The sequence below is a fragment of the Drosophila erecta genome, unplaced genomic scaffold, assembly GCF_003286155.1.
Source record: "Drosophila erecta strain 14021-0224.00,06,07 unplaced genomic scaffold, DereRS2 tig00000055-arrow-pilon, whole genome shotgun sequence".
NCBI classification, from domain to species: Eukaryota; Metazoa; Arthropoda; class Insecta; order Diptera; family Drosophilidae; genus Drosophila; species Drosophila erecta.
Window position 1 is genome coordinate 1,885,828 of NW_020825200.1, and position 23,845 is coordinate 1,909,672.

The 23,845-nt window shown below is 42.9% G+C and overlaps 3 protein-coding genes across 6 annotated transcripts; 2 read left to right on the top strand and 1 right to left on the bottom strand.

Moving 5' to 3' along the window:
* The first annotated feature begins 19 nt into the window (after positions 1 to 19).
* Positions 20 to 19,895, top strand: LOC6543180 (ATP-binding cassette sub-family G member 1). Of its 4 annotated transcripts, none has more exons than XM_026979089.1 (12): positions 20 to 145; positions 11,018 to 11,437; positions 11,506 to 11,623; positions 12,682 to 12,877; positions 13,012 to 13,157; positions 14,318 to 14,556; positions 14,617 to 14,757; positions 15,083 to 15,384; positions 17,074 to 17,242; positions 18,103 to 18,203; positions 18,802 to 18,960; positions 19,026 to 19,895. In XM_026979089.1, exons 2-12 carry the CDS (start codon positions 11,062 to 11,064, stop codon positions 19,368 to 19,370), a joined length of 2,292 nt encoding a protein of 763 aa, XP_026834890.1. In that variant the 5' UTR covers positions 20 to 145; positions 11,018 to 11,061; the 3' UTR covers positions 19,371 to 19,895. The 4 variants fall into 4 exon arrangements, with proteins under 4 accessions (XP_026834890.1, XP_026834888.1, XP_026834887.1 ...); XM_026979087.1 differs by having other exon boundaries at positions 27 to 145; positions 15,080 to 15,384; XM_026979086.1 differs by lacking the exon at positions 20 to 145 and adding an exon at positions 6,807 to 7,361 and having other exon boundaries at positions 15,080 to 15,384.
* Positions 19,896 to 19,993: 98 nt separating this feature from the next.
* On the bottom strand, positions 19,994 to 21,425 carry LOC6542160 (glucose-fructose oxidoreductase domain-containing protein 1). The gene has a single exon (XM_001968281.3). The coding sequence runs from the start codon at positions 21,332 to 21,334 to the stop codon at positions 20,180 to 20,182; it is 1,155 nt and encodes a 384-aa protein (XP_001968317.1). The 5' UTR covers positions 21,335 to 21,425; the 3' UTR covers positions 19,994 to 20,179.
* Positions 21,426 to 21,649: 224 nt separating this feature from the next.
* On the top strand, positions 21,650 to 22,228 carry LOC6542070. The gene has a single exon (XM_001968282.3). It carries the CDS (start codon positions 21,717 to 21,719, stop codon positions 22,101 to 22,103), a length of 387 nt encoding a protein of 128 aa, XP_001968318.1. The 5' UTR covers positions 21,650 to 21,716; the 3' UTR covers positions 22,104 to 22,228.
* The last annotated feature ends 1,617 nt before the right edge of the window (positions 22,229 to 23,845 follow it).

Here is a 23,845-nt window from a genome sequence, read left to right on the forward strand (position 1 = left end):
TCCGCAGCTATTAAGCGTTTTGTTTTCATTTCCCTTTACGTAGTCAGTTGTTTTTCTACTGCAGTTGCAGCCGCAGCAAACAGCGCTCGAATAAAATTCCTATTTTAATGAGAGCGTTTTCCGTCTGAAAGTGCCAGCTTATACTGTAAGTTTGAAAGTTATTGTGAAAAGTGCTCAGCAACTAGGAAGTCAGTTTATCAAATCTTTAGTTGTAAACTGTGTGCGAGGAGTTTTGAATCCTGTGATGCGTAGTTATGGTTGGAAAAATACCAGTCTGTGTTACTGCGTAAATATCACATTTGTGCCGCTTACAATTTCCACATTTTGGTTCTCTGTTTTTGTTTACGGCGTACATCAAGTTTTCCCTCTAACCCACCATTGCTTTCCTATAGCCTTTTCCTGCCCTCTCACCCCTGATGGGGTTGCTCGTTGGTCATTTTCTTGTTTTTCCTCAATCTGCTCAATTGACATACGATTGATGGATTTCTTGCTAATCATGCTGATTGGATTTAACCGAGGTTTTCTTAATGAGCAATTCTATTTTTTTTTAAATGTACATACATACATATAAAAACCAAATACCATATTAAACACTTTATTAAAAAATTAAACAAGGATCTTACTGCGAATAATACTAGATTATATTGTGCAGAATATATAATTTGAAATTGAAAGACATTTGAATAGACATTGGTTCTCGCAGTTTTTTTCCGTGAACGATAAAGAATATTGGTCAAGTTTGCCTATAATGGCATGTCGATAAAGCCGCCACTAGATGCAGCTGTGTGATCCAGTATTGTTTTCCTTGCTTTTCCAGCGTTAATCTCCGAAGGTTGGGCCATTGATAGCTGTGCTCGCGACCAGTTGAAGGTTGGATCGTGGGTGCAACTACCTCTGGGACCTGGGGTTCCTCGCGTGGATCATCTTCGCTTTCCACGTCTCCACTTTACTGCTGCTTCTTGCAGTTTATTCAACTTGCCGGTTGCCGAGCACAATGAAATGACCAAAAGCATAGTGGTATTCATATGCAAATCGATTACGCACTCGCCTACCCTCCAGAACACACCTTTCGCTATAGGAAAATTTGGATTTATTTCGAAGTACTGTCATGTGCCGCATGCCGCGCATTCTGATTTCGGTACTCAACATTTTCGTCGCCTTCTTTCGCTGTTTCCGGCTGGTTTTTCGGCAGCTTTGAATGGAGAGTAAGTGACGCATCTGAGGGGAGGCAACTTTGGGCGGAAAGTACCAACAATTCGCACTGTGTTATTATTCATATTAACTATGAATGGGTAATTCGATTGGGGAAAGCACACAGAGAAATTGAGCTTTCTGTCCAATTAATCTATTTCTGGAATATAATTAATATTATCAATACTGCCAAATCTATGTAATTTCTGTGTAGATGATGAGAGCAAAGGAAATAGCAAACAATATTTAAAAGGTGTACAACACTATAAAAAAAACTTCCATGTTTTACTACTGGTTATAAACACTTGATGATGAAAACCCCCGATTTTGACCATTATCGTTTTATGAACCACGGCTCGTTTAATTTTGATGCCGCAAGCGTTTCGGGCACCCAGACTTTGAACTATATAAGATCATCCCGCATCTATAATTCATTCAACTGTGGTCTACGTTGCCATCGACACGATCGTCGTGGAAGCAGCCATCCCATCCCGTTGGGAGCAGACCGAAATGCCAAGTAGCCTCCTTCGAAATCAACTTATTCATTCATTGATCCATTCACCATTGTCTAACGTCATGCCAGCCCGCGCCCCTGCCCCCCAATTTGTTGCAGTGTATGCATGTCAATCAGGCTTAGACTTTGTCTCCGGCTCCTCCAATTCCCTGCCCCTTTCTTAATTAGTGGCCAAATGATGTTTGCCGTGCATTTGGAGGGTAAGCCGATTTGGATTTCTGGCTATGGCTCCCTATACGAGTATATGCGATATAGCGATAGGTGGCTATGGATTTATGCCCCTCATTAGCGAAACATTTGGTGTGCCAAGTGGACTTTTAATAATGCGATTTTATTTTCTTGCGATTTCTGGCCGGGCATAAGGAAAGACTTCTCAGGCTCGTTTGCTTGTTATTACTTGCTTTCCACCATTTGCGATTCATTTCAAATTTCTATCAGCTATCAGCGTGGAATTTTTTTTACCCGTACCAAAAAGTGTCGCCCTGAGTATTTCCTAGCTTGCGAAAAATAGCTGATCGTGAACCCAGATTGAACCCTTGCTTGGAAGGCTTTCTATGGGCTCACGCTCCAGCATCGTGCCATCTCATAGGGCTACTGGGCTCTATAAATACCCTATATAAGCACCCAATGAAGCCTTGGAGCACATATTTACATAGATCTTGGAGCCCATCCAAAACTTTTCGCCGCCAGGGGGACACGCGATGTGTAATCAGTCCGCGGTATCTCCTCAATCGCCATCACCATCGTCATCATCAGATGCTTGCGCAGTTTCAGTCAGTTTGTTGACAACGAACCGTAATTTGTTTTTAGCTTATTCAGACTTTCATATTTAAAAAGCTGGGCCAGTGCCTCGCAAGTTAGCGAAAAGGAAACTAGCAATTTATTCACAAATGCGTGACAAAAGTCACATAAGCTTGCTTTAAGCTCGGTTATGTGGGTTAAGAATAGAGATTGTAAGCCAAGACCTATAAATATGAATAGGTGGGTGTCATTCGAAATTGGAAATGTGTCTGAGAATTTTGTTCAGTTAATTATAATACTGTTCTGATCAATGTCCTAAGACTGAGTTCTAAAGTCCATAACTCAACTTATCTTAATCAAAATTTGAAGTGGCATACCTCCAAATGTTCCTGGAGCAATTCTCTAAAAATCTGCATTCAAATTTAGAATTTTATTTTTTTTTAAATTTTTTTGTAATTTTTCTGATGTAAAAATTCAAAAATGTTCAAAGGCTGAAGTTCTAAAGTCCATAACTCAACTTATCTTCATCGAAATTTGAAGTGGCATACGTCTAAATGTTTCGGGAGCAATTCTCTAAAAATCTGCATTCAAATTTAGAATTTTATTTTTTTTTTAATTTTTTTGTAATTTTTCTGATGTAGAAATTCAAAAATGTTCAAAAGCTGAAGTTCTAAAGTCAATAACTCAACTTATCTTACTCAGAATTTTAAGTGGCATACCTCTAAATGATTCTGGAGAAATTCTCTAAAAATCTGCATTCAAATTTAGAATTTTATTTTTTTTAAATTTTTTTGTAATTTTTCTGATGGGATCATGTTGTAGAAATTCAAAAATGTCCAAAGGCTGAAGTTCTAAAGTCCATAACTCAACTTATCTTCATCGAAATTTGAAGTGGCATACGTCTAAATGTTTCGGGAGCAATTCTCTAAAAATCTGCATTCAAATTTAGAATTTTATTTTTTTTTTAAATTTTTTTGTAATTTTTCTGATGTAAAAATTCAAAAATGTTCAAAGGCTGAAGTTCTAAAGTCCATAACTCAACTTATCTTCATCGAAATTTGAAGTGGCATACGTCTAAATGTTTCGGGAGCAATTCTCTAAAAATCTGCATTCAAATTTAGAATTTTATTTTTTTTTAAATTTTTTTGTAATTTTTCTGATGTAAAAATTCAAAAATGTTCAAAGGCTGAAGTTCTAAAGTCCATAACTCAACTTATCTTCATCGAAATTTGAAGTGGCATACGTCTAAATGTTTCGGGAGCAATTCTCTAAAAATCTGCATTCAAATTTAGAATTTTATTTTTTTTTTAATTTTTTTGTAATTTTTCTGATGTAGAAATTCAAAAATGCCCAAAGGCTGAAGTTCTAAAGTCCATAACTCAACTTATCTTCATCGGAATTTGAAGTGGCATACGTCTAAATGTTTCGGGAGCAATTCTCTAAAAATCTGCATTCAAATTTAGAATTTTATTTTTTTTAAATTTTTTTGTAATTTTTCTGATGGGATCATGTTGTAGAAATTCAAAAATGTCCAAAGGCTGAAGTTCTAAAGTCCATAACTCAACTTATCTTCATCGGAATTTGAAGTGGCATACGTCTAAATGTTTCGGGAGCAATTCTCTAAAAATCTGCATTCAAATTTAGAATTTTATTTTTTTTTTAATTTTTTTGTAATTTTTCTGATGGGATCATGTAGAAATTCAAAAATGTCCAAAGGCTGAAGTTCTAAAGTCCATAACTCAACTTATCTTCATCGGAATTTGAAGTGGCATACGTCTAAATGTTTCGGGAGCAATTCTCTAAAAATCTGCATTCAAATTTAGAATTTTATTTTTTTTAAATTTTTTTGTAATTTTTCTGATGGGATCATGTTGTAGAAATTCAAAAATGTCCAAAGGCTGAAGTTCTAAAGTCCATAACTCAACTTATCTTCATCGGAATTTGAAGTGGCATACGTCTAAATGTTTCGGGAGCAATTCTCTAAAAATCAGCATTCAAATTTAGAATTTTATTTTTTTTTTAATTTTTTTGTAATTTTTCTGATGGGATCATGTTGTAGAAATTCAAAAATGTCCAAAGGCTGAAGTTCTAAAGTCAATAACTCAACTTATTTTACTCAGAATTTTAAGTGGCATACCTCTAAATGATTCCGGAGCAATTCTCTAAAAATCTACATTCAAATTTAGAATTTTATTTTTTTGTAAATTTTTGTACACAATTTGAAGAATTGGTAAAGATTTATAGAAAGACTCGATATATCCCAATCTGAATCACCATTAAACTTCAATAAAATCTTGAGCAGATCTACTTAAATCCCACAGCGCAGGGGAAAATATCGTGACGTTGTCTGGCAAATTATAAATGTAAATTAAACATTGAGAACGCCCATTCGTTTGCCAAGAAAACCGGCGTAGTGCTGAAATGGGTATAAATCTTTTGAGGTTTATTATATAATATCGCATCTGACATTTACTTGGCTCGTGGGAAGTGCAGCAAGTGTTTTGGACGCAGTTGGTAGCCAAATAACTGGATGCGCAAATAACACTCTGTAAACAGCATTATCAATGGATATTGGGGGTGACAAAAAGCCACATAATTGGGTGCAGATAAGCAGGGGAAATAGCTCTATTATCTATACGCTATCTTTTGTTCCTTATCTCTGCGCAATAATTAATCTGTATGCCATGTTATGGGAAAACTGCGCCATTTATCGTAGAAATGCCAGTAATTATTAACCAAGTTTGCGAGCCTGGCTAAATCGATGACTTAGGCTAAGCTCCACTTGCAGCGCATATAATTAAGATTAATTTTCCATAATGTTTATTTGACCCATTTAACAAATTTTCCCTGAATTAATTGCCAGCCTGAGCCAATCATGTATTAAGAAATGAGGAGTGATTACAGATGTTAAGGTAGGGCCATGTACTTTCGATCTTTGGCCGGATCTGATCACAATGTATTGTAATTGAAGGTTTCAGTAAAATAAAAGGGATTGTTTAGGCCTCACTGATCAGAAAACTAAATAGGCTTAGGTGGAACCACTGCATTTGTTATTCCATTCAATGTTTAAGGGTGAGGTTGAAAGTTGATAGAAATATAAATAGAAGCTATACGAAATAGCTTGGAAATGTAGTATATTAAAAATGCATCAAAGAATCTACATAAACTAATAATTACCCCTATTTCCATTGATCGGTGAATACTCAAACAACAATTAAAGCATTCTCCGCAGAGTATTTGTTGGCCAAATGTACTTAAGTGTTTTTGCCAGCCTCGTCTCGTGGATTAAGCCATTTAATATACTCGTAGCAATAGCCCTAGATCTATTTAGAAACCAATTAACCCTGCTAATCTCAGGCCAATTAAGTTTTTCCAGCTCACGTGTCTCCTGTGAAGCCTGTAACGCAGACTGGCTATACCGCAAGCCCTGCACAAACCAGTAATTAAAAAATCAGTACTTCAAATTGATTACACTTTGCCAATGACTTATTTTCAAGTAATTGCAGCCTGTCCGCAACTCGTCGATCAATAAACCCGAATAAATCCGCGCTCTGTCTGTGAAACAATGCCAAAAGTCCCAGTCAAACTGCAATTTTCCACATTGTTTTTAAAGCCCACACATAAATCAGCTCAAGCCGCAAACTGATTCGCAGTAAAAGAAAAATTGTGGCGATTGAAAAACCAACGTCATAGGAAAAACTTGACTTTGACTTGTGCAAACCACGCAGCGATCGCTGGTGAAAAAAACCCAGAAAGAAATCGGGAGATTTACCAAAGAGAGCCACTACGTCGTGCACTACGTGGTGCCTAACGGGATTGCGATGGAGGTCAGGGTATATCACTTGTAATGCACAACTTATAAACATATGCAAACAACATGCTACTTGACTCGACTTTCGGACACCCTGTCTTTAATAGAGATGAAAATTCTATAAATATATCTTATAAACTTGTGATTTGTTTCGAACGAAGTACTTTGTTTGGAAGAAATGCATAGATCCCTTTCTGAAAAAAAAACAACAAATGCCAGGATTATGAACAAGTTCTTAAAGGTTGACTTGGAAGTACTCCCGACTGTACAATGTAGTTCCTTATGTACAAACCCTAGTAATATATTATTATAATCCGCAAGAACCTAAGATTGCAAAAATCTTATGAATATTTCGTAGCATGCAGATCGCATATACCCCGCACTTATGGGGTTTACTGGATATCGGAGTTGGGAGCAATCCCGTAACGTAACGCCAGGCGTAGACGTAACCGGCCGGCGAGAGAGAGGGAGAGTCGGAGAGTCTCCGCCGGAGCAGCAGAGTCGGGTTCGGATGGGGGTCTTATAAAGGCATCGTGGAGAGCGCTCCACCGCTTAGTTGATCGGCAGCGAGCGTGGCGAGCGCACGTGCAGCGGAGCATATATACGAGTATATATTCTTATTCAGCGGGAATCGGAATCGGGGGAAAATCGAGAAACACAGAAATCGAAGCACATAATGTATAGCACACGCAATTGAAATTAATTTACGCGTCGCTGCCCATCTGCATAAGTTCAATGGAAGCAGGGGCAAAAACCGAGGCAACCGAAGCACCGACGGCAAACCGAGAGGAAAAGTAGAAAAATGTGAAGAAAGTGCAACAAAGTCGATTAAGTAAATCAACAAAAAATACAAGAAGTGCGCCTAACAACAATAAAACAATCATCGCGTGTTCGTCCGTATGTTAATCAAAGGTTAATTAGACAGAGACTGCAATTATATCGCGTTGCAGTTGCCAGAGGAGTACGAAAAACATTTCCCTGTGTTTATGTGTTTTCATTCAGAAATATTCGTTACGCGTCAAAACTTACGACTTCCCGAGAAGAATCCAAATTAGTTGTGCACTACAGCGAAGAAAGAGCCGCCGAAGAACTTGCAGTCAAGAGGTTCGTTAACACCGCCGAGTTAGTTACCTTTTGACCCATTAAACGGAGAAGAACGACAGAAAGCTGTGGGGGGAGTGGAGTGCAGGAGCGGGTTGAGTCACCAGAAGAATTGTGTAGACAAAGAACAGAGGAATACGGACAGTCTGCTAGGCACTGAGAGAAAAAAGAAGAATGCTTCTAGTATTGTATATCTGCTAAATTACTACAATATTTACATTTTTCATAAATCTGCTCACATACCATTGAATTTGCTTAGAAACGTGCTTAACAATACGAGTATATCCACAACAAATAGAAATAGCTGTGAATGCGAAAACTCTCGATTAGAAAGTAAACATTTCAGCTACATAATTTGGCCTGCCTTTCTTGGGAGAAAAGCTTCCAGTTCGATCCCCGTCCTGCTCTTTCTTCGATTGCCCTCTCTGTCTGCCGCGTTACTCTTGAACAGAACCTGAAACTGGAAAATGTGGGCCATCGCATTAGAATCGACTTCATCGGCTGGTTTTTCTTTATCGTGCGACCCGCTCACACTCACACTCCCACTTCCACTCCCACTCGATTATGCGATCCACTGCGAACAGCATTTCCAGTTGCATCACTCGACTCACTTATTCATGAGTGTGCCTTGAATGGGGAATTGTGCTATGCAAATTTATTCACTTCCATACCCATCTCATACCCATGCCCAGCCGCAATGTGTTTCTAATTTGTTTGGGAAACAGTTGCGGCAATTATTTATATCGCGGACTTTTATTTCGCTACTCCAGCAGATTAATCTCCCTATCAAAATCTCGATTCAATCATTCTTATTTTCTTCAATTTTCTCATTTCGCGGGCCGCACAATAGAAAGTACGAACGTATGAATATGTGCAGCCAATGGCCAACTAATGCACTCGAATTATAAGTTATAAACAAACCGAATATAGCGGTCATTGGCTGACTGCCACTCCAAGCGAGAAATAACTTAACAATTCAACAAAAAACGGCAAGACAAATATTGGAAATCAAAACAAACTTATTATTATGCCGGCTACTGCGATGTGCATACATATGTACATATGTACATAAACGTATATGAATAATCGCTGTCATAGAACTCATTCTTGTGCACATATGTTCTCCGAGTCTGGCTGAGATAAACCCTGATCCATTAACATTATTTTGCTGGCCACGTGCTGGCCTTGGCGATGTCACTTTTCTTTATCGCGAGGCGAACAGTGAAATAGTGGTGTTACAGGGGTCGTATACGTAATGTGCGGCTTAGTTTTCCTTTTTGTTTTGTATTTATCGTGGCTTTGCAGTAGCCGCCTCATTGCCTCATACTATTGTCGTTCTCATCTACTTTGTTTTATTTTCTGTGCTGAAGTTGTTCATGATCTCTCAGTTTCGTGACTCTAATTGAAATGGCGAGCGTTTTTCGATTTTGTTTCGAGTTTATGTATTTGCATGTCGAGCCAGAAGCGAAAAATAACAATTTGCATCGAGTTATGAACAGACAGCAGGCCGAATGTCTAAAGGTCCCAACGACCTTTGCGACGAGATTAAATGATCTCCAAAATTATATGATCATTATATGCTTACCCGGATTCTCATAGTTTCGTTTCGGTGATTCTGAACCACTTTTGAAGCAGGGTCACGATCTCTGGGCTGCTAGGTGCATACACAATTATCTTTGAGTCATCGCAGCTCGGGTGTTGCAATAAAAATATTAATTGTTGCTGAAATTCAGCTAAGGCACAGATGAGACAAATGAGCTAAAACTATGCACTTTATACTATCCGAAGATTAAGTGAAGTGAACAATGCTGGATAATAAAAACTAATTATGTGCAACACTAAAAGCCTTCTTCTCTTGGCAGTAAACGCACAACAAACTCCCGATTTTGGTATTTCATGGTTTCATGGTTGAGTACTTCGATTTTCTAATTTCATATGCACTCCAAAATGTTCACTTATATAATTATGTCATTCGCCAAGCGTCGTGAACTGGTCGACCATATGCTGAACTCAATTGTGTGTGCCACAGTCGCCCAATCAATGGAAACTGTCAATGGAAACTCAATGAAACTGCACTCGAAATGCACTCAAGACAGAACCAGTTGAACTTCCAGTTGCCACCAAGATCATGTCGCACTTCTCGACTTGATCGGCTTTATTTTTTGGCTAATCAAAGAGTGCGAAATGCGAAAATCGTGTAAATGATTTGCAGTTCTTTATGTAAAACTGGTTTCGCCTTGTCTCAACAGTGTTTGACTTGTCATTCAGCTAACAAGCCAGACACAAACTCTTTACACCAAAGTCAATATCAGTCGGCTACTCGAAACTCGTTGGCCAAACAAAATCGAAAAACACATGGGTGGACAGCCTGGCACGAAAAAAGGCGCCCAAAGTCACTGGAAAAGCGTTTTTTGAAGTTCGAGCGAATCGAAAGCACTTTGCAAAACCAATTTGCATGTGTGCTTGCCTAGATATTCGTTCTTTCAAGGTTTTGTGTTGAGAAAGGCAGTGTAATTTGGCATATTATTTTATTAAGTACAAGTTTTTCCCAATACTTACACACCTTTCCATCAAGTAGTGCAAACAACATTCTAGGCGATTCCGGCCAGTTTATTTGTTTGCATAAGTAATTAGCTAACCCTAAATCGGGCAAAAAATTACTGACCTAAGTCAAGGGTACATAAAATTAGCAAACATTAGCTAACTGAGGAATAGACAACTACAAATCTATTCTAGTTTCCTTAGGTGTAGAACAGCAATATTTGCTATTGACACCGTTTCTTCAAATCGAATTTAATTCACAACTAAGTCTTCAATTTTATTCGTTCTTTGACTGCCAATTTTTGCATAATGTCGAGCCATCGAATCAAAGAGGAGAAATTCCCCTAAAGAAGGCAGACGAAAAGATTATTTGCTTATTTGATTACATGACATGCTTTTCGGACCATCGAACCGTCTGTGAATAAACTTAAAGTTTATTGGACTCTAGAGGAATTCGACGCAGATAAGCGATCTTCAGACTGCCAGCCTACAAAACTGTCTATCCATCAGTCTGACAGACCTCAGTTCTCACTTAGCGAAGTACCCCCATCCCACATAAATGCCTTTACATCTCAATAACTTTCTTTGTTCGAGACAGGCTTAAACAAAAGCCCAGAAAACAAAACAAAAGTGTTTTTATATACATATGTACTTTACATGAAATATTTGATGACGCATCTGCTAAGTTTGCGATATGCAAGTGCTCCTTTAAAGTGTTTTGCTAAATTGCACAAGCGCAGTGAAACGCCCCCAAAAAATTAATTTGCTTGCAACAAATAAATAATTTGTAGTCAAATATCAACATTAATTGAAGTTAACGCCCCAGCGAGCAAACAGGTCGTTAATTCTAAAGCGGCTTCTATAATTCTACACTTGGGCGAAAAACTGCTGAGAGGCCATTAATTATGAACAAGAATTCTGTTTTCACATGTATCATATAACTAGACAGAAAATGAAAATGAACAAAATTGATTAGCATTATTAATAATATTATCACTATTAGCGCTTAGCCTCCGCCTTGATTAAATGCAAACACGTCTGCGCTGATAAGCCTAATCTTCGCTGTTTCCTGAACCTTCGACCATCTAAAGAGTGCATTCCTCTCTGTGCCATTCCAGACTCCTGCTCCGCTGACCAGAAACATTGAGGCATCCGCGCCAACATGACCCTCTTGCCAGACATCAAGGCCTCGGATGCCGCCTGCTGCGTGGCTGGTGCGAACAGTGATGCCAGCAGCAGTTCCGGCGTCTGCAGCCTGAAGGATCACCATGGTGAGCACGACGGCGGCTGCCTGGGCATCAACTGTTGCACCACGGCGGCTAGCTCGGAGCTGTCCATCGACGAGACGTCGTCGACCTCGTCCAGGGGCTCCTCCGAGCTGACCACCAAGGTGACCAATGACCTGACCGGATTCCAGAGGCCCAACTACCAGCAGGCGGTGGCGCATGCCAACTTCGACCACTGCGATCCCGTGGACATCGAGTTCTCCGACGTGCGCTACACGGTGAAGAAGTTCTCCTTCCCGGAGCGGAAGTTCGGTAGGTACCTACATCTTTGACAGATTTTAATAGTTACTTATTGATTTGATATGATTACGGCGCCGCAGTCACCAAGGAGATCCTGCATGGCCTGAATGGCAGCTTCCGCTCTGGCGAACTCACCGCCATCATGGGTCCTTCGGGAGCCGGCAAGAGTACGCTCCTGAACGTGATGTCCGGATTCTGGTGAGTCTTCCGCACACTTGAACTTGAAAATGGATTCGCAGCTTTGCGGGCAGCTTCGCATTTAAGTTATGGCTATATCGCTGAATATGCAATCTGTTTCGTGCCATTTAATTACACATTGGACACATCGCCCATGCATATAAAGTGCAGACGTCGCAGTCGTCCAATCAATCAGCACATTGTTCCAATGTCGGCAAGTAACAGCTGCATTTGGTTAGCTATATAAGTGGACTTGTACATGGCGGGGTTAGAGATCGCAGGGCTTGTGGAAACTCACCTAGTTCTAGTTCTCCCCTTGCAAATACAGATTAGAAGGCAACTGGTTGTAAGAAAGCTGTGGGGTTCCATATTCCTTGGAGCTACTCGAGCTGAAATTAGATTTAGAGGAATCTTCACTTGCAAATGTCTAATCTTATAGCTATGTGCACAGTACACATGAATCACAATCGCGCGTTTCATTTGACGTATGGAAGGCAGTGCACTGGCGATTGCCGTTCCATCCCGGACATAATCTCATCACTTCCTCCGGCAGCTCGGTTCAAGTTCTCAGCCATTGCATAATTAGGACTTCAGTCCGGGGATGGGCAACAATCTCTGAGTCACAAGTCCGCAAATTGACGCATCCCGCAGGAAATCGCCGCTTAATCGCAGCGCTCGTTTGATGGCCAACTGACAGCTATTACAGCATTTTTAGTAAATAAACATTTTAGCAATTTATAAATGCAACGCACGTGCAGGGGGGAGATGCTTCGAGTCTGGCCAGTGGCACCATATACTGCAGCCTGCTGTTTAATTATCATAATTCAAGTTGTGGACGTGGTGGTAAACCCGATGACCCCAGGCGGTACACGGGTTTTCATTGCTAAACGTTATCGGTCAGTAAACTATGAACTTGAAAGTCGCGCATGTACATACGTACTTCAAGTGCGGTTTACTTCCCCGAACTAAACGCTTGTGAAGCTATTTTTTCATTCAGCTAGCTTATGTTCCCCCGATTATATTGTGATTTTTGGCCGACCCATTTTCACTCTGTAACCCACCACGTCTATTTTCCACAGCTCCACTGGCGTGTCGGGCAACATCTGGGTGAATAGAAAGCCAATGGCTCCCAGCTCGGAGAGATTCCGCCAGATGCTGTGCTACATCCACCAGGACGATCTGTTGCGCCCACAGCTGATGGTCGGCGAGATAATGCTCCTGGCGGCCCATCTGAAGCTGGGCTTCAAGGTCACCAAGGCGTACAAAATGGATCTGGTAAGTGATCATCCGGATTTTAAGGCAGAGCTTTTCCTAGTATAATTTATGGCTCTGAGGAAGCCCAAGAGAATGCGAACATCTCAGGGCAATGATGCGATATCTTATCCGATTTACTTCTGTTCCATCTGCAGATCAAACACATCTTATCGCTGCTCGGTCTGGACCATCGCTACAATGTGCCCACCGGGAAGCTTTCGGGTGGACAGAAGAAGCGACTCGCAATCGCCCTGGAGCTGATAAGTAATCCTCCCGTGCTATATCTGGACGAGCCGACGACGTGAGTGACACTATACACCCGCAGACTTATGTAATTAGAGTAGCCATGATAGTGATCATCTCCAGCATTCCGAAGGCGATGATGAGCAAACTTTGCCTGGCGGAAATTCAGCAAAAACACCAACTGACCCGCAAGTCAAGTTTGTCCCCGACTATGTGGCTATATGGCTTAGGCTTATCAATTGTCCAGATAGTCTGTTTAATGGTTTGGACTTGCTTTGATTGGTGGTGTTCAGTGAGCTGAAAACAGTTTATTTAAATTTTTAGCATGGGACATGTATCTTGTTATTGAATATTCATTTAATTACCGCGCTTCTGGCTGATAATCGCGTAATTAATTAAATTTTTCATTAGTTGTAGATTATTTTAATGGGGATTGTGGCCCTGCGGTTTTTGTACTTATAAATCCGCTAAACTAAATCGGATTTTTGCGCCCATTAGGGGTCAGCTTTTTTGAGTCGTCTGGGTGGGGATTATGAGTCCCTTTTCATGCGGCATGACTGAGTAAAAGTTGATTCAGACAACCAGTTGAGTACTCCACCATTCCGAAGTGAAAACCATGACTGGATGGTTTACAAACAAAGGGAGTTGCCAGGTCCAGAAATATCCCAAGAACAAAAGCAGAAACCGATTGGGTTATTTTTGAGAATCGCTTTGATGTCATATATATTGCCATAAATAAGCTTGCATATCTTCTAAGACCTCACTTTTCACCATCAACAGGCTGTTGGTAGGTGCAAGTCGTGAGGGTATTAGCAAAGTGTAAACGTGAATTTAGGATATCTAGCTATCTCTCAATTCCAGGCAGTTAATAACACTTGAAAGAACACGTTTTTGAAATGGTACATAAAAAAGCCGAGCGAATCTTTGCAATGCCGCTCGATTTACATCGGTAAATGGATTTGGGTTTGGGAACAAACTCGTTTGTCACTTTCATTTGACTTCGTTTCAAGTTCGAGCCCCAATCTCACCTACCATTAAAGTTTCAGTTGTCCAATTGCTTGATGTTCTTTTCTGTCAGTAAGACAAAGGTTTAATGGGGTTGTTATTGGTTGGCTGTTCAAAGGTTATCCAGGCAGCAATTAAACCCAGTTGAGTCACTCCGAAAGTTGAATTAATTGCCGGCTCGTTCTGCTCTCGTTCTGTCTTTTCGGCTTCCAGGGGCTTGGACAGCTCCTCGTGCAGCTCCTGCGTGGCTCTGCTGAAGAAGTTGGCGTCCCAGGGCCACACGATAGTCTGCACCATCCACCAGCCGAGTGCCCTGATCTTCGAGATGTTCGACAAGCTCTACACCGTCGTGGATGGCCACTGCATGTACCAAGGACCTGTGAGGGAACTGGTGCCCTTCCTGGCCGACCAGCAGCTCGTCTGCCCGAGCTACCACAACCCAGCCGACTATCGTAAGACCAGCTATCCCTCTATATGTCATATCACATCATATCACATCATATGGATTTCAGTGCTGGAAGTGGCCGTGGGCGAGCATCAACGTGACCTGAATGAGCTAATCCATGCGGCCAATAAAAAGTATTGCGAGGATGTGGATCGCTATAGGTTTATGAGCAGCGCCGATATGTCACGCCTCGTGGCCACCATTAAAGGTGAGTTCTGAACTCCTCGGATCTGTTGCCATGCCTCGGCATTAAAGCATTCTAAATATAAAAGTTTGAATGAAGTTTTATGCGAATATTGTTACGGTCCAGCGATAGCATCTTTATTTGGCCACGTTTTAAAGTTTAGGTCGTTAGAGTGGAGGTGTGCCACTACTGCGCTGTTGTAAATGTGTTTGGTACAATTGATTGCATACGTGTGTATACACAAGCAAAGCTTTTTTGTTTACGGAAAATGGCCAATTATTGGCGCATGGTGCGCAAATTTCCACTACCATAGCTGCCAGCTACTATATGAACTTTCTCCAAACAGCAGACAACATCGGCGTCAAGACGCTGGGTCAAGCGCTGGCCAAAGTTGCGCAGGCGCAATTCTCCAGCTTCGACTACGTGAAGGCATCGCCGCAGGAGCTGGCTCTGGAGGAGATCAAGGCACTGAGCGGCGCACCCGAGAGCACGGACCCCGATCTCGTCGAGAAAAACCTGCAGCCCCAGCCACAGAGCCTTGCCAGTGGCAGTGAGCTGGCCAGGCCGTCCAATGCCATCCGATCGGCCTCGTTTCTCATGCAGTATGTGCTCCTGATGCAGCGCATCTTGATTTGCGCCAAGCGAAACTACGTGAGTAGAAATACAGTGGGGACTCAATACCACGAACTAGATATCATGCGAATCCGCTTACACTCAAAGTTCAAGGCCCGAGATATGACAAAAATATTTGTTATATAGCTGCCAGGTTTTCAAAATACCCAAGCTTACATTTTAATAACTCGCCTGCAATAACTTTAATGCACAAAATGGGTAACAATTAGTTTAAAGCCGGTTTAGGGCAGTGGCTAAGTGGTTAAGAGTTGATGGGCTGTCGAGTTGATTTGGTAATTGGTGCGGCGTCCTCGAAAAATTGAATCCAGTTTCGGCTAATCTCGTTTCTGCGTAATTCTTAATGGCTAATCTCATAAATAGCCGCTTTTTACTTTATTATTTTTTTCTTTATTTCTCCGAGCAATTACAGCACAGCTGCACATTACCATTTTGTGGTTGTACATTAAGCACTATAAGTTTTTTGGCAAGGTTGGCCGCTTCGCCACGCTTTCGGATTTTGCTAAAAATCACATGAAAATGGGACTTATGCATGCTTTTAATTGAGATATAAGATCATGCATGCGGAATATAATAGGGCACTTGCTGCGTTTCCGTTTTTTTTAGTTTCCGAAAGCATTACGCTTAAACATATAACCGCGGCATCAAGCGAGATTTTTAATTGCTACTCGTGCGCTTAAAAGTAATTCAAGCACACAACTCAATTGGGTAATTGCACTTCTCATAGCCATGCAGCCCGGACTAACCAATATTGATTAGGTGGGTTGTTCTACAGCTAATACGACTTTCAGTTCGTTGGCACCACGCCGTGACAAATGAAAACAAATGACTCAGGGCAAAGGCTCAAGTGCTTAGCATAAAAAAGAAATAAATAAATAACTACGGAATCAGAAATGCCATCGAGATTGATGGCCGACGTTTATCATCCGAATGTGCCCAATTAGCACTTGAGGTACCTTTGAAATGTGAAATTGAACGGCTTGTGTGATGATCACTTAGCGCGCTAACTCACTTTTTGTGACTGCACACGATTAATGTGCTTCTGCATACACACTGCACTCGACCACTCAAACACCGGAGTGTGGGCATAGCTCTGTTAGCACCTCCAGAGCCGCCGATATTGACTTGTCAGTGTCACAGAACTGGCCAACCGGCGACTCCGAGAATCTCGGAGCCACTCGAGCGGCTCGTAACTGAAAAGTAATGCCAGCACTCAGCCTTCACATAGATTTCGGCTTTACAGTGTTCTAATGACCAACATCCACTACACGACCAGGGGCTTTAAGTTGCCAAAAGGCACAGCTGCGGTCAGTGCAATAGCCATCAAATTGCGGAGCCTTGGGCTTGCCAGCTACTTGAACAGCGTTGCTTAGACTGTTTCCCATCGGTTCAGCATTTATCTAAGTACGAAAATGTTTATTACATGTATGGGCTTAGCTGGCGCAGTAATAGTTTAGACCCACTTTCCCACAAGATAGTTAAAAGCTTGCTGCCTTTATGGCAATTTGACATGGCAAATAGGCGTATTTTGAGAAAACTGCCCATAAATGTGTCACTTAAAACACAAAAACTAGCGGGTAACTAACAAAAGCTGCGTATTTACAAGGACGTTAAAGAGTTCTTCGCATTCGCATGAGAAAGTTCAAGCAATCTGTGCGTACACAAAGTATCTTAGAGCTAAGCACCTAATGGCTCGTATCTTTCTTTCAGTTTCTGCTGCTGGCACGCATCTTCTCGCACATTTTCATCGGAGTCGTCTTCGGCTATCTGTACATGAACGTGGGCAACAATGCCCAGAGTGTGCTGGGAAACTACGTGTATCTGTACGGCTCCACGCTGCTCTTGGTCTACACCGGCAAAATGGCTGTGGTCTTGACGTGTAAGTATAAGTATCTGAAATCGCTGATCGCACCCCGCCTCCCAAATGCATGTATCCAAGTGGTTCTCCAGTGCCAGCGAACACCTCCGGCTTGGCCTTTCCCAGTTTCCAGTCAATGGCTTCCTTGGCTGGCCAAGTTATGCAAAAATTTGTCGCCAGATTTGGCAAAAAACTGCAGCTGTTCTTGCGCAATGTCTGTTTATTTTGGCCACTTTGCTTTGTCTCTAGCTGCCGCGTTCTAAGATATTTGTTTAGATACTTATTTTTTCGGAATGCGGATTAGCCAATCTTTTCTTGGCATTTGCACAAAATGTCGTGGGTCCTAATTGGCAAAAAGGAAACACGATTTTGTGCTTAGTTAGCTGGGTTGAGAATCTAGTATCCAGTCAGCTCGGCCATAATAAACTTATTGAAATTATATTTATAGGAACATTAACCCTGGAAATGAGGGCAGATCTGATTAGCGATAAAAGGTCCCTGCCGATCCACTTTGTCATTAATAATTTCCATGTAAATTACCAGAAATTGCACTTCTCACCCCCGAAAAAAGCGATCCTGAAGCCCGCTAAGTAAATAATTATAAAATACAAGAGACAAGCTGCGATTATTGTATAATACAACCGGTTGGCCGGCCAGCGGTTCTCGACTTACAATAAATTGCTGCAGACAGGAGGCATTGGAGGAGCTGGTGGAGCTGGGGGAGCTGGGGATTCGATCTTTACCGGTTTCGGTTTACTGACCTGACCTACATATGTACAATATAATACCCTCACCTTCGTGCGCACACTTCGCATCGCATTGAATTCAATCCGAATCCGAATTTAATCGACATCTCACTTATCAATTAACTTTATCCGCAGTTCCGCTGGAAATTGACATGCTGACGCGGGAGCACTTCAACCGCTGGTACAAACTGGGTCCCTACTTCCTCTCGCTGATCTCCTTCGAAATACCCTTCCAGGTGAGCCCCACTGCTACTATAGATCACCAGACCGATCAGAACCCAGCCCCAACGGTAATGATCATTAATCATCATTTAGAGCTAAGCTTCCATTGGTGGTAGTGGCCTAATGAATTACCGCTCGGTCATTAAGTCAAATTAACGATGTGAAATCGCCGATGTTCGAGTTTGCGTTTCATTTGCGTGACAGAATCGCGTAAGCCCGACTACCTGTAATTTTGCAGTGATTGTTCCGATACTCCGGCATATATGAGTGTGTGTGGGCCATGTAGTGAAATTGGCAATGAAAGAAACTCTTTGGTTTGCCGTAATGGTTCACGATTCGAAAGACTAGCATTTTTGGTAATTAGGGGCAGCCTATTTTTCTCTTTTCTGTGTTATTCATACCAGTTCTACACATGAAAGTAGGAAACCATATTCTGGTTTTATCCAATCTACCCACTATTAATCACTTATCACGGTCCATATCAATGCAATGAATTATAATATTATCATAAAGAGTAAATATCCGATAAATCAATATTATTAATATAATCAACCAATTAATTATCCATTTCATTCCCACTGGCTTACTCATGTTTGCATTTCCACATTTCAGAGCCTCTGCACCGCCATGTACATCATCATCAGCGTGCACCTGACTGGAAACGATGCCACGGACTCATTCCGGATCTACTACTTTGTGCTGCTGGGCATAATGGCCTCTTTGAGCGCCCAGGCCTGGGGCTTCTTCGTGGGAGCCACGTTGCCAACCAAGGTGGGTTCCGCACGCCATCAGCTACCTGGGAATCCAATTAGTAATGACTGATCTTTCTACCTCAGCTTGCCGTGTTTTTGGGACCCATTCTGGCGGTGATGTTCTCCGTTTTTGGATTCTGCACGCGCTACATCGACATCACGCCCCTCTTCCGATGGATGTGGCACTTGAGTTACTTCCGAGCCGGATTCCATGGGGCGTTGAACGCCATCTACGGGATGGATCGACCTTTTCTGGAGTGCCCCGAGACTGCGATGTACTGCCACTTCCGCAGCCCGAAGGTCTTCCTCAAGTACATGATGATATCGGATGTGCACATGTCCGACTGCCTGATCCTCATGGGCGTCGTGATCGGAGTCATGCATGTGCTGACCGTCATCACTCTGTGGCACAAGCTCAACAGACGATAGGATTCCATGCCCAAGGCTTAGTCCCAGTGTTAGTCCCTTTGTACATAGTCGGGTGTCTTTCCATCTTTCCTTGTTTTAAGTCCGAATTCGAAACTCCCCTTTTGTGTTTTTATGATTGATCGACCGATTCGATGTTAGCTTAGGTATTTATTTTAATATTCTCCGAAATATTGTATGCAAGAAGGCTTTAGGGTAGCTTACTCCAGTTTAAGTGCTGATATACCAAAAAGGAAGATCAACTGCAACACAATCGCTATACCCCCGTTTCCATCTTGCCCTGTGAACTGTATACTTCATCCACTGAGCTGGATCTCCGCGAGGAACTCCAGCTATGCCAAGTCTTGAATATTGATCTACTGCTATAAGGTCCGCTACAAAAAAACTTTTGTGATCAACATTTTGTTTCGTCTCTTTAGTGATAGCTTTAGTTTTAGCCCTAAGTTGCAATTACTTGTATATGGCATATTTCGCTTAGTTTGTGTTTTAAATTTTTTGTTTTTATAATAAAACGTTTGGTACATATGATGACTTCAGTTTGCTTACTCGCAATATAGCTGTCTCCAGCACAAAATGGAACTATTAACTATCGCGAAATATTATCTAGCGCATATAAAAGACTTGAGTGACAGTCTAACAAATCAATTTTATTAGTTGCAAATGCTGATGCCGTACAAATAAGTTAAATACATTGATGGAGATGACGCCGGCTTAACAGCCTGAATCTTTCGAACGCTTAAAGACTAAACACGTACATTATATAAAAAATATATAGTGGAATCATTCATGTATTGCACCTAATACCGACTCACTCACATTGTGGACATGCGTGCATATCGAATTATCTGGTCGTGATTCAGGGGGCTGTCGGTGGACAACTGAACCCTTTGCCACTGCCTGGTCTCGTTCGATTTCCGGATGGCCTCGACCACCGCCTGGACGTAGAGGCCATCCTCAAAGGTGGCCGCTGTGGAAACTGGAGCCTTGACCCAGGAGGACTCCTTGCTGCCGAAGGCTTCCTTCAGAGCGCCCACCATCTTGCAGAGACCTTTGATATAGGGTCGTGGTAGCAAGGAGTTATTGGTGGCGAAGTGCAGATCCTGAACATCCACATAGACAGCTTCCTCCTTGGGCTGGCCCTCCTTGAGAACAAATAGGTCGCCGCCGCGGACCACCAGGTGTCCTTTGCTGCCATAGATGAGCACTTCCTGCGAGAAGGCTTTTGCGGGCACAGTGTGACTGTGCAGTGCTACTGTGACCAGTGTTCCACTGGCCAGCTCCATTTGGAAGTTGCAGAAATCCGGAGCCGTAATTTGCCGAATGCCATTAATGGCCGACGTGGTTTTGGTGTAGGATCGCAGGACTCCATGCACTCTTAGTGCCTGCTGTTGCAGCAGAAAGGTAACCAAGTCCACCACAGATCCCACGAGATTCAGGGCACCGCCGCCCATTTGGGCATCGCACATCCAGTTGTACTTCTCAGGGAAGAGAGTTCCCATCTGAACGCGCACATCCATGAGGACCACGTCGCCAATGGAGCCAATCAGCTCCTCCTGCAAACAGCGACGCATGTGGGTGAAGGCGGGCAGGAACCTCAAGGGATGGTTGACCAGGGAAATCAGAGTGGGATAGTACTGGGAAGCCCGCACCATTTTGAGCGCGTCCTGCTGGTGCAATCCTGCTGGCTTGTCGCACACCACATGCTTCCCGATTCCCAAGGCCTTCACCGAGATCTCCGCGTGCAGAAAGGGCTGGCAAACGATGAACACCAGGTCCACATCCTTTCGCAGCAAGACATCGTCGATTACGTTCGTATGGAATTGGACATTCTGCGTGGTGGCAGTCTCTTTCGCCTCTTTGAGGGTCCTGCCCCAAATGGCCCGCACGTCGAATCCTTTCTCGCGCAGCAGCGGCACCAGCACATTGGCTATCTCCCCCGTTCCGAACACTCCAACGCCCGGCAGCATCGCTCAAATAGGATAAAACTCTAATCAAGTTAAGCGAAAATTCCAATGTTTATTTTTGGTGGCCGACCAGGGCTGCCACATCGGTCAAACTGTGGGCGTGAACAGCTGGGCCTATCGCAGCGATATATCGATAAATGTATACCAGCTATTTTTTAGCCAAAAGAATTCAAAATATTTAAAGCTCTTGAAAAATATTAAGTTTAAAAGTATGTAGCTTTAGCTAAGCGAGTGACTAAAAAAAAGGTAAACTAATAATTTAAAATTAATTTAAATTCGCTTGAAAAGTATGCTGACCTATTTAAATTTAAGTCATAGCAACCGCAAAGAGCTTTCAAAACAAGGTCTAAATTCTTTTTCGAATCATTAATCAATCCACTTTCAAATGATTTCGATTGCTCAGTGGCTGACTTCTTTTACGGCCGGAGCTTTGGCCACTGCACAGGCGATTCGTTTTCTAAAGACTGTCAACGAGGAGGAGTCGCCCGCCAAAATTTCAAACCAGCTGGAAACGGCGGCCATCGATGGACTGGCCACCGAGCAACCGAAGATCCTGGGCTCCGAGCAGATCAGCAATGTCCTGCAGCACATTTTGAGCGGCGAGCGCAACTCGAGCGGCGTCTACTTGGACGCCATGCACAACCGTAGTGCCAACAAGCAGCAGTACGCCCTGGGCTCCGAGTCGCTCAACCAAATGCTGGAGGACATCATGACCCCCGCTGGGAGTGTGAGCAGCAGGTCCTTGTCCGTGGAGCCGGCCGTCGAAGCTTAGCTTTTTGCAGCTGCCCCAAGCTGCAAGAAATGCAAGTTCCTTTTCTAACCCAAAACTAATACAAAGTAAACTTTGTTCTTTCTCCACTAAGAAGCAAATGAGCTTGTAAGATATAGGCTAACATAGTCTAGAATGCTTATCTTCTTATCCTTGCCAGTTAAATGTAATCCCTCTTTAAAGACCTCCCTGCTGTCCACTCAATTAACTAAGCCCGAGTCCCTTGGCTTCCATTTCGAGTGCGGTCTACCCCGCTAACCAACTCCCCATGTGCTCTGCCACTTTGCCCCTTTTTCCCCATGTGCCACTTGTGGACCGCTTTTCGACCCTTTGAGCCATGTGTGGTATTGCAGCTGTCAAAGCAGCCGGCATGCGGAAAATGATTCTGCAGCTTATTACAAGCTGGCAACTGCGAGTGCAAACGCTCGGCGGAGTGAAGGACTTACTGACGACTGGGCTTATGATGCACTGCGAGCAATCGGGGATCACAGGATTAGCGTTTGCTGGTTGGCATTACCAATATTACATTAGGAAGCGCCGAGAGCGCTTAAGACAAACGAAGTAGTGTGGGTTGAGCCCAGCGCGGATTACATACTGACATTTTCTCTCAGTGTACATCAACACCACACCACACAGGCGTACTGTGCGCCTGTGTTTGTGCGGGCGAAGGATGTGGGCGGACATAATGCAAGCATTGGCAAGCCATGGCAAACAAATGTCACAGTCGACGCATTGCCCTGTCATATGGTAACCCAATTAGTGTAATTTGGTTTAAGGCAGCTGCCGTCTGTCTGCCCCAGCCATATCCATACACATTGTATACCCCCAATCCCGTCTTAATTAAACCACAAAGTGCACAGCGGCAGCGGCAGCGGGCAAACAATTAAATTTAAAGCAAAGCCGGCGGCTCCGGCAAACAGCTAATGAATGCCGCTGTTTGTGACCTGCGCCCAAGATATTGCCACAAGTTGGGGCGCCATCAAAGGTGCAATTGAAGGGCATTCCCCCGAAAGGAAGAAGCCACCCCAGGCGGTGCACTGAGTCCTGAGACAGCTATTGTGTCGGCTGGGGCAGGTACTAGATTACTAGGTAGTAATACATCACATATTAATGGTAAACGTGGCTTAGTCGAATAACTCCAATCAAATGCTCGCTAAACTCTGCCACATAGCAGTTGAATGGGTTTAAGTGGCATCCGCAAACTAGCTTTCTCTAAGCCAATTAAAATGTATCAGAGCCATCTGAGAAATGCCCCAAGGCTGGGCAGACACAGCTTCTAATTGAATTCTGAATGTTAATGGCAATATTGATTACACTTGCTGATCCCGGCTTAGTTTATCCAGACTTTGTCAGACCGCAGGACTCCTGGGGCAAGGGGCATGGGGCATGGGTCGGTAAACTTGCCGCAGACCAGACATTAATCACATTTAAGCCAGATTAATACTAAATGCAGGGGCGGGACGCTCCCGAAATGCCTGCAATTGGCGCAGGACAACTGAGCATTTAATAAGCCAAACAAGCGGCCGTCGGCGCAGCTCTACGTGACCTCATCTTGAGGTCTGCAAGCCGCCGGAAACTGAGTCTGCGACTGAGACTGGGTCTGGGATTGGGATAGGGATTGGGACTGGGACTCGAATGAATCAGACCGCACATAGATCTCTGTCAGAGGCATTAGCATTAGCAGCGAAACAGGGCAGCCAAAGATAGTTCATCAAAACTGACAAGCCCATTTCGCTGTTGGGAGT